The sequence below is a fragment of the Heteronotia binoei genome, chromosome 7, assembly GCF_032191835.1.
Source record: "Heteronotia binoei isolate CCM8104 ecotype False Entrance Well chromosome 7, APGP_CSIRO_Hbin_v1, whole genome shotgun sequence".
Classification (NCBI taxonomy): domain Eukaryota; kingdom Metazoa; phylum Chordata; class Lepidosauria; order Squamata; family Gekkonidae; genus Heteronotia; species Heteronotia binoei.
The window spans coordinates 10,577,628-10,587,755 of NC_083229.1; the positions used below are offsets into that span (position 1 = coordinate 10,577,628).

The 10,128-nt window shown below is 51.6% G+C and overlaps 1 protein-coding gene across 1 annotated transcript; it reads left to right on the top strand.

The window, feature by feature from the left end:
• Nucleotides 1–8,077: 8,077 nt before the first annotated feature.
• On the top strand, nt 8,078–9,120 carry GPR20 (G protein-coupled receptor 20). The gene has a single exon (XM_060242924.1). It carries the CDS (start codon nt 8,098–8,100, stop codon nt 9,118–9,120), a length of 1,023 nt encoding a protein of 340 aa, XP_060098907.1. The 5' UTR covers nt 8,078–8,097.
• The last annotated feature ends 1,008 nt before the right edge of the window (nt 9,121–10,128 follow it).

The window sequence follows — 10,128 nt, forward strand, 5'->3', positions numbered from 1 at the left end:
CTCCACTTGCAGCTGCTGGAATGGCCTTGGGTCAGCCATAGCTCTCTTATCTGGGAGAACCGGGTTTGATTCCCCACTCCTCCACTTGCACCTGCTGGAATGGCCTTGGGTCAGCCATAGCTCTCTTATCTGGGAGAACCAGGTTTGATTCTCCCCTCCTCCACTTGCAGCTGCTGGAATGGCCTTGGGTCAGCCATAGCTCTCTTATCTGGGAGAACAGGGTTTGATTCCCCACTCCTCCACTTGCACCTGCTGGAATGGCCTTGGGTCAGCCAGAGCTCTCTTATCTGGGAGAACCGGGCTTGATTCCCCACTCCTCCACTTGCAGCTGCTGGAATGGCCTTGGGTCAGCCAGAGCTCTCTTATCTGGGAGAACCGGGTTTGATTCCCCCCTCCTCCACTTGCAGCTGCTGGAATGGCCTTGGGTCAGCCATAGCTCTCTTATCTGGGAGAACCGGCTTTGATTCCCCACTCATCCACTTGCAGCTGCTGGAATGGCCTTGGGTCAGCCATAGCTCTCTTATCTGGGAGAACCGGGTTTGATTCCCCACTCCTCCACTTGCAGCTGCTGGAATGGCCTTGGGTCAGCCATAGCTCTCTTATCTGGGAGAACCGGGTTTGATTCCCCACTCCTCCACTTGCAGCTGCTGGAATGTCCTTGGGTCAGCCATAGCTCTCTTATCTGGGAGAACCGGGTTTGATTCCCCACTCCTCCACTTGCAGCTGCTGGAATGGCCTTGGGTCAGCCATAGCTCTCTTATCTGGGAGAACCGGGTTTGATTCCCCACTCCTCCACTTGCAGCTGCTGGAATGGCCTTGGATCAGCCATAGCTCTCTTATCTGGGAGAACCGGGTTTGATTCCCCACTCCTTCACTTGCAGCTGCTGGAATGGTCTTGGGTCAGCTATAGCTCTCTTATCTGGGAGAACCGGGTTTGATTCCCCACTCCTCCACTTGCAGCTGCTGGAATGTCCTTGGGTCAGCCATAGCTCTCTTATCTGGGAGAACCGGGTTTGATTCCCCACTCCTCCACTTGCAGCTGCTGGAATGTCCTTGGGTCAGCCATAGCTCTCTTATCTGGGAGAACCGGGTTTGATTCCCCACTCCTTCACTTGCAGCTGCTGGAATGGTCTTGGGTCAGCTATAGCTCTCTTATCTGGGAGAACCGGGTTTGATTCCCCACTCCTCCACTTGCAGCTGCTGGAATGGCCTTGGGTCAGCCAGAGCTCTCTTATCTCGGAGAACCGGGTTTGATTCCCCACTCCTCCACTTGCACCTGCTGGAATGTCCTTGCGTCAGCCATAGCTCTCTTATCTGGGAGAACCGGGTTTGACTCCCCACTCCTCCACTTGCAGCTGCTGGAATGGCCTTGGGTCAGCCATAGCTCTCTTATCTGGGAGAACCGGGTTTGATTCCCCACTCCTCCACTTGCAGCTGCTGGAATGGCCTTGGGTCAGTCATAGCTCTCTTATCTGGGAGAACCGGGTTTGATTCCCCCCTCCTCCACTTGCAGCTGCTGGAATGGCCTTGGGTCAGTCATAGCTCTCTTATCTGGGAGAACCGGGTTTGATTCCCCCCTCCTCCACTTGCACCTGCTGGAATGGCCTTGGGTCAGCCAGAGCTCTCTTATCAGGGAGAACTGGGTTTGATTCCCCACTCCTCCACTTGCACCTGCTGGAATGGCCTTGGGTCAGCCAGAGCTCTCTTATCTGGGAGAACCGGGTTTGATTCCCCCCTCCTCCACTTGCACCTGCTGGAATGGCCTTGGGTCAGCCAGAGCTCTCTTATCAGGGAGAACCGGGTTTGATTCCCCACTTCTCCACTTGCACGTGCTGGAATGGCCTTGGGTCAGTCATAGCTCTCTTATCTGGGAGAACCGGGTTTGATTCCCCCCTCCTCCACTTGCACCTGCTGGAATGGCCTTGGGTCAGCCAGAGCTCTCTTATCAGGGAGAACCGGGTTTGATTCCCCACTTTTCCACTTGCACCTGCTGGAATGGCCTTGGGTCAGCCATAGCTCTCTTATCTGGGAGAACCGGGTTTGATTCCCCCCTCCTCCACTTGCACCTGCTGGAATGGCCTTGGGTCAGCCAGAGCTCTCTTATCAGGGAGAACCGGGTTTGATTCCCCATTCCTCCACTTGCACGTGCTGGAATGGCCTTGGGTCAGTCATAGCTCTCTTATCTGGGAGAACCGGGTTTGATTCCCCCCTCCTCCACTTGCACCTGCTGGAATGGCCTTGGGTCAGCCAGAGCTCTCTTATCAGGGAGAACCGGGTTTGATTCCCCACTCCTCCACTTGCACCTGCTGGAATGGCCTTGGGTCAGCCATAGCTCTCTTATCTGGGAGAACCGGGTTTGATTCCCCACTCCTCCACTTGCACCTGCTGGAATGGCCTTGGGTCAGACATAGCTCTCTTATCTGGGAGAACAGGGTTTGATTCCCCACTCCTCCACTTGCAGCTGCTGGAATGTCCTTGGGTCAGCCAGAGCTCTCTTATCTGGGAGAACCGGGTTTGATTCCCCACTCCTCCACTTGCACCTGCTGGAATGTCCTTGGGTCAGCCATAGCTCTCTTATCTGGGAGAACAGGGTTTGATTCCCCACTCCTCCACTTGCAGCTGCTGGAATGGCCTTGGGTCAGCCATAGCTCTCTTATCTGGGAGAACAGGGTTTGATTCCCCACTCCTCCACTTGCACCTGCTGGAATGGCCTTGGGTCAGCCAGAGCTCTCTTATCAGGGAGAACCGGGCTTGATTCCCCACTCCTCCACTTGCAGCTGCTGGAATGGCCTTCGGTCAGCCAGAGCTCTCTTATCTGGGAGAACCGGGCTTGATTCCCCACTCCTCCACCTGCAGCTGCTGGAATGGCCTTCGGTCAGCCAGAGCTCTATCTGGGAGAACCGGGTTTGATTCCCCACTCCTCCACTTGCACCTGCTGGAATGTCCTTGGGTCAGCCATAGCTCTCTTATCTGGGAGAACCGGGTTTGGCTCCCCACTCCTCCACTTGCAGCTGCTGGAATGGCCTTGGGTCAGTCATAGCTCTCTTATCTGGGAGAACCGGGTTTGATTCCCCACTCCTCCACTTGCAGCTGCTGGAATGGCCTTGGGTCAGCCATAGCTCTCTTATCTGGGAGAACAGGGTTTGATTCCCCACTCCTCCACTTGCACCTGCTGGAATGGCCTTGGGTCAGCCAGAGCTCTCTTATCTGGGAGAACCGGGCTTGATTCCCCACTCCTCCACTTGCAGCTGCTGGAATGGCCTTGGGTCAGCCAGAGCTCTATCTGGGAGAACCGGGTTTGATTCCCCACTCCTCCACTTGCACTTGCTGGAATGTCCTTGGGTCAGCCATAGCTCTCTTATCTGGGAGAACCGGGTTTGACTCCCCACTCCTCCACTTGCAGCTGCTGGAATGGCCTTGGGTCAGCCATAGCTCTCTTATCTGGGAGAACCGGGTTTGATTCCCCACTCCTCCACTTGCACCTGCTGGAATGGCCTTGGGTCAGCCATAGCTCTCTTATCTGGGAGAACCAGGTTTGATTCTCCCCTCCTCCACTTGCAGCTGCTGGAATGGCCTTGGGTCAGCCATAGCTCTCTTATCTGGGAGAACAGGGTTTGATTCCCCACTCCTCCACTTGCACCTGCTGGAATGGCCTTGGGTCAGCCAGAGCTCTCTTATCTGGGAGAACCGGGCTTGATTCCCCACTCCTCCACTTGCAGCTGCTGGAATGGCCTTGGGTCAGCCATAGCTCTCTTATCTGGGAGAACAGGGTTTGATTCCCCACTCCTCCACTTGCAGCTGCTGGAATGTCCTTGGGTCAGCCATAGCTCTCTTATCTGGGAGAACAGGGTTTGACTCCCCACTCCTCCACTTGCAGCTGCTGGAATGTCCTTGGGTCAGCCATAGCTCTCTTATCTGGGAGAACCGGGTTTGATTCCCCACTCCTCCACTTGCAGCTGCTGGAATGGCCTTGGGTCAGCCATAGCTCTCTTATCTGGGAGAACCGGGTTTGATTCCCCAATCCTTCACTTGCAGCTGCTGGAATGGCCTTGGGTCAGCCATAGCTCTCTTATCTGGGAGAACCGGGTTTGATTCCCCACTCCTCCACTTGCAGCTGCTGGAATGGCCTTGGGTCAGCCAGAGCTCTCTTATCTGGGAGAACCGGGTTTGATTCCCCCCTCCTCCACTTGCAGCTGCTGGAATGGCCTTGGGTCAGCCATAGCTCTCTTATCTGGGAGAACTGGCTTTGATTCCCCACTCATCCACTTGCAGCTGCTGGAATGGCCTTGGGTCAGCCATAGCTCTCTTATCTGGGAGAACCGGGTTTGATTCCCCACTCCTCCACTTGCAGCTGCTGGAATGGCCTTGGGTCAGCCATAGCTCTCTTATCTGGGAGAACCGGGTTTGATTCCCCACTCCTTCACTTGCAGCTGCTGGAATGGTCTTGGGTCAGCTATAGCTCTCTTATCTGGGAGAACCGGGTTTGATTCCCCACTCCTCCACTTGCAGCTGCTGGAATGTCCTTGGGTCAGCCATAGCTCTCTTATCTGGGAGAACCGGGTTTGATTCCCCACTCCTCCACTTGCAGCTGCTGGAATGGCCTTGGATCAGCCATAGCTCTCTTATCTGGGAGAACCGGGTTTGATTCCCCACTCCTTCACTTGCAGCTGCTGGAATGGTCTTGGGTCAGCTATAGCTCTCTTATCTGGGAGAACCGGGCTTGATTCCCCACTCCTCCACTTGCACCTGCTGGGATGGCCTTGGATCAGCCATAGCTCTCTTATCTGGGAGAACCGGGCTTGATTCCCCACTCCTCCACTTGCACCTGCTGGGATGGCCTTGGGTCAGCCAGAGCTCTCTTATCTGGGAGAACCGGGTTTGATTCCCCACTCCTCCACTTGCACCTGCTGGAATGGCCTTGGATCAGCCATAGCTCTCTTATCTGGGAGAACCGGGTTTGATTCCCCACTCCTTCACTTGCAGCTGCTGGAATGGTCTTGGGTCAGCTATAGCTCTCTTATCTGGGAGAACCGGGCTTGATTCCCCACTCCTCCACTTGCACCTGCTGGGATGGCCTTGGATCAGCCATAGCTCTCTTATCTGGGAGAACCGGGCTTGATTCCCCACTCCTCCACTTGCACCTGCTGGGATGGCCTTGGGTCAGCCAGAGCTCTCTTATCTGGGAGAACCGGGTTTGATTCCCCACTCCTCCACTTGCAGCTGCTGGAATGTCCTTGGGTCAGCCATAGCTCTCTTATCTGGGAGAACCGGGTTTGATTTCCCACTCCTCCACTTGCAGCTGCTGGAATGGCCTTGGATCAGCCATAGCTCTCTTATCTGGGAGAACCGGGTTTGATTCCCCACTCCTTCACTTGCAGCTGCTGGAATGGTCTTGGGTCAGCTATAGCTCTCTTATCTGGGAGAACCGGGTTTGATTCCCCACTCCTCCACTTGCAGCTGCTGGAATGGCCTTGGGTCAGCCAGAGCTCTCTTATTTGGGAGAACCGGGCTTGATTCCCCACTCCTTCACTTGCACCTGCTGGGATGGCCTTGGGTCAGCCCTAGCTCTCTTATCTAGGAGAACCGGATTTGATTCCCAATCCCCACTCCTCCACTTGCAGTTGCTGGAATGGGTCAGCCATAGCTCTCGTAGGAGATGTCCTTGAAAGGGCAGCTTCTGGGAGAGCTCTCTCATCCCCACCCACCTCACAGGGTGTCTGTTGTGGGGGAGGAAGGTAAAGGAGATTGTGACCACTCTGAGATTCAGAGTATGCGGCTGGATATAAATCCAATATCTTCTTCTTATTCTTCATGGAGTCAATCCATTTTATGTTGGGTCTCCCTCTTTTCCTGCTGCCTTTATTTATTTACTTAATTTATACCCTGCTTTGCCCCCCGGTGCATATATTTATTTAATTTATAGTCCAACCTGAAATCTTCCGTTGGTAATTGACAGAAATGTGCTATCATTCAACTATGCTTGAAGGATTGTTGGTCTGTCTTAGCGGGACAACAGCGAAAGGCCTCCCAGCCACCACCTCTGGCTGGGGGGTCACTTCTGGCTAGGCTAGGCCAGTCCCTAGATCTGAGTGGGGGTTCCCCTGATTTTGCAGGCTTTAGATCTCAGTCAGGCTCAGAAGCTTGCAGTTGGCTCTGTTCTAAAAGGTTTGTGCGTACCTTTAAACAGGAGGGGGCAAGCGGGAAGAGCCACCTGTGTGGGAGAGAGAGGAAGCCGGAGAGCCCAATCCCTCTGTTCATTTTGCATTCCTTTCAGAAGCTGTTTGCATAGTAAAAGGGATAGTAAAGAGTTAACTAGAACCTGAATATGAGATAGAGGAAAACTCCACTTTCTGGACCTCTGTCTCCATAAGTTGGTTGAAATGCAGCAGATTGTTACATTCAGCAACTCCAGTGAGTAAAGCTATCTATGCCATTGCTCCAGGGAGATCACAAAAGCGTGTGCGTGCAAACTGTTTATTTTGGCTGGAGTGTGTGCATATGTGTGTGTGTTTCACTTTCGTTTTAATGAAACTACAGCTGCTGTGGAACCATTTGAGTGCAAAAAAGAGGAGGAAATGAAGACTGTATTCAGAGGAGCTGCATTGCTGTATTTTTATGTATTTGTTTTTAGAGAATCGGAAAGCCTCCTGGCTCCACCCTCAAAGTCCCCAGATATTTCCTGAGTTGGACCTGGCAGCCCTACAACTGGAAGTGACGTCACGGATCACTCTGAAGGGCTAGCAATCCTTCAGATCTCTATGGAATCTCTAGCCCCACCTCCCAGACCTTCTGGGATGGGGCCAAGCCTAGTCTGGCACAGTATAAGGAAGCTTCATATGCACAAAAGCATGAACTTCCTTGATGGCTCATGAACTAAATATGCAAGTCAGATACGTTCTGTTATATAATCAGGCCTTGAATTCAGCAGTAGCTCACAAGAATGCAGCTCCTGAACTTTTCTGATGCCCCCTCCTCCTCCCCACCTACCTACCTTGTCTATTGAATAGTAAGCGCAGCTGCATAACAATCCCTGGATTAGGAGAGCGGGCAGCCAGCCAGCCACCAGGGGCTTTTCCATACCCCCAGCAGCCCTCATTAACCCCTGGAGAAGCCTGCCCCACCCTTTCTCCACTTCTTATGTGATTTTGAGCAGCGGGTGGCTTGTTGGCCTTTTGACTGCGGGGGGGGGGGGTGGCCAAGGAGAGCCCCAGGTGAGTGAGGCCTGCTTGGGTTGACTGGATCTCTAGCCAGCCCAAGCAGGCCTCGCTCACCCGGGGCTCTTTTTTCTTGCATAGGGTTTCTTTTGGCTGATGGGGGTGGCATATGCTAATGAGCTCCACCACCTATTTTTCTACAAAACGATCCCTGTATATAATAATATATTGTGTGGTGTGAACCAAAGTCTGGGATTTTGAACTTGGGCTCCCTAAAGATCAGCTCTGCAATGTGCCTTAAGTTCTTTGGCCTCGTTTTGTTTGTTTGTTTAAAGGTACTTCTCAGCATGGGTGTGACTTCAAGAACCTCTATAACGTTGTTCAATGTTAAAACAATTTTATTGGTAACATATGGTAATAAATCTATATCTTACATCTTTAAAAACTTCTTTTATCTACCCCATATATTACTTTCTACCCAGCCCTCCCCCCGTTACTTGACCCCCGCCAGTGTTATTTACTTAAAAAGCAAATATTTAAAGGTACCCTTAACTATTAAAACAAAAATTTATATTCTTCTTTTTAAAACTTAATCATGATCAAAAATTGTCCAATGTCCTTTTATTTTCCACTCTTTTTCTACATATCTTTTCCACTCCGTCTTAAAAACTTCTAAATCGTAGTCTCTTAATATTCTTGTTAATTTGTCCATTTCACTCCATGTCATAACTTTTATAATCCAGTCCCATTTCTCTGGTATTTTTTCTTGCTTCCACAACTGCGCAAACAATGTCCTAGCAGCTGAGAGCAAGTACCAGATTAAAGCTCTATCTAGAACCTCTATAATATTGTTGATGTCTTAGTAGTAAGCAGCGTAAACCTCTAAATTCTGAACCTGTCTCTTCCTTGCATTTTACAGGCCCTGGCAAGATATCTCCTAGCCATGAAGACCTCCAATAACAGCACTCTCTTCGAGGGTCTCTTTGACAAATTCGTACACCTCGATCAAGAACTGTTGGATACCTTTTACACGCTGTGGATTGTCCTGCTGGTGGCCAACACCATTATTTTCCTTGTGGGCGTGGTGCTGAATTCCTTGGCTCTTTACGTCTTCTGCTTCCGCACCAAGACGAAAACCACCTCGGTCATCTACACCATCAACCTGATTGTCACCGATTTGCTGGTGGGCTTTTCCTTGCCCATCCGGATCCTCATGCACTATGTGGCTGGAGACTGCAAGAGGTGCGCCCTTGTCCACATCTTCATCTACTTTGTGAACATGTACTGCAGCATCCTCTTCCTGACTTGCATCTGCATCGACCGATACTTGGCGATTGTCCAGGTGGAGGCCTCCCGCAAGTGGAGGAACGCCAGCTACGCCAAAAGCATCTGTGCCTTTATCTGGGTCTTTGCTACGGTGGTGACCTTCTCCATCCTTACGATGGCCGTGAAGTACTCATACTGCTGCATCGCCAAGATCTTGCCCTTGATGGTCTGCGAGTACTTCTTTCCTCTGATCATCATTACCTTCTTCACCACCCGGATCATGTGTGCCCTCTCCAAGCCGACTCTCATGCACCAGAGCCGAGAGAGGCGGATGCGGGCCGTGCAGCTCCTCATCACCGTCCTCATCATCTTCATGATTTGCTTTACCCCCTTTCATGTCCGCCAATTGGCCATTTCCATCAACCCACAGATGCCCAATGACATCAGCTTGGTGGTTTACCACGTGACCGTCACCCTGAGCAGCCTCAACAGCTGCATGGACCCGATTGTCTACTGCTTTGTTACCAACAACTTCCAGTCGACCATGAAGAACATCTTCCGGAAGTCTGAACCTGAGCAAACCAGTGGAGACATCATCAGCGTCAACAAGGGATCGGGTTCAAATGCCATTATGCCCTTCTCAAATGCTCTAAGCAACCCTTTAGGTTTGCCTATACCTAACAATACAGCAAACTCCTAGATTAGGCAGGGTACCACAGTACACTGTTAGAAATGCTGAGAGACGAGGGACTGTCCTCTTTCTCTAGAAGAACTTGAGAACTTCACAGGTACCTGCAGCAGAACTCCTTATTGTTCCCAGTGACACCATCCGTTTGTATATGGCAGCTGGTTTGTGTGTGTTTTAGGGAATAATATCCAATGTCTGATTAATTCACAGCAGCCCAAATAGCCTTGATTAACCCAAGCTCATTAGAGTTTGGGATCTAAGCAGGGTTGGTCATGGTTGGTACTTGGATGGGAGACCACCAAGGAAGGCAAGGGTTGCTGCTTAGAAGAAGGCAACGGCAAACCCGCTCTGCTCATCTCTTGCCTTGAAACTCTCTCCAGGGGTCACCAAGAATCGTTCGTACTTGACAGGGCTTCATGATTACTGGGAGCGAATCTGCAGATTCCAGGACTGCATCCCAGGATGCCATCTGCCTCCCTTCTCTCACGATCGCCCTCAGCTTGGGAACAACAGAGAACAGGAAATATGCTGCTGTGCACAGGTCTATCTACATCTCCGTGATCATTTGGAGGACTGGCAAGGTACATGTGTTCCTTCGCCTGCCTGTTCTTAGAAGTCACACATGGAAGGAGATACAACAAAAGCTTGTTTCAGAGGAAAATAGGGGGGGGGGGGTTGGAAAAACTCGTGGGGAAAACGACAGGCGCAATCTGAACGATCTCATTCCCGGCTCTCAAGTGAGGGCAGAAACTATGAGAGAACGGTATCAAAAGCAAGAGATCTGAAACAACCCTTAACTAGAAATACTGAGGGGAAATTTATTTCTCGGTAATATCACACGGTTGGCAAAGAACAAGACTTCTTAGAAGCCCAGCTAAATGTGGCTTCGGTAGGGAAGCAAAAACCTCGACAGCCCAGCACTAGGGAGGAGACAGTTTCCAGCGGAGAAACAACAGGGGGCTGGGGGTTCAGTCCCTAACCTTACCCTCAGCTTTTCTGACGCACAGTCTCCCCAATCTA

Excerpts from the sequence above, each read along its gene's own strand:
- GPR20 (XM_060242924.1), top strand. The coding sequence starts at position 8,098 with ATGAAGACCTCCAATAACAGCACTCTCTTCGAGGGTCTCTTTGACAAA.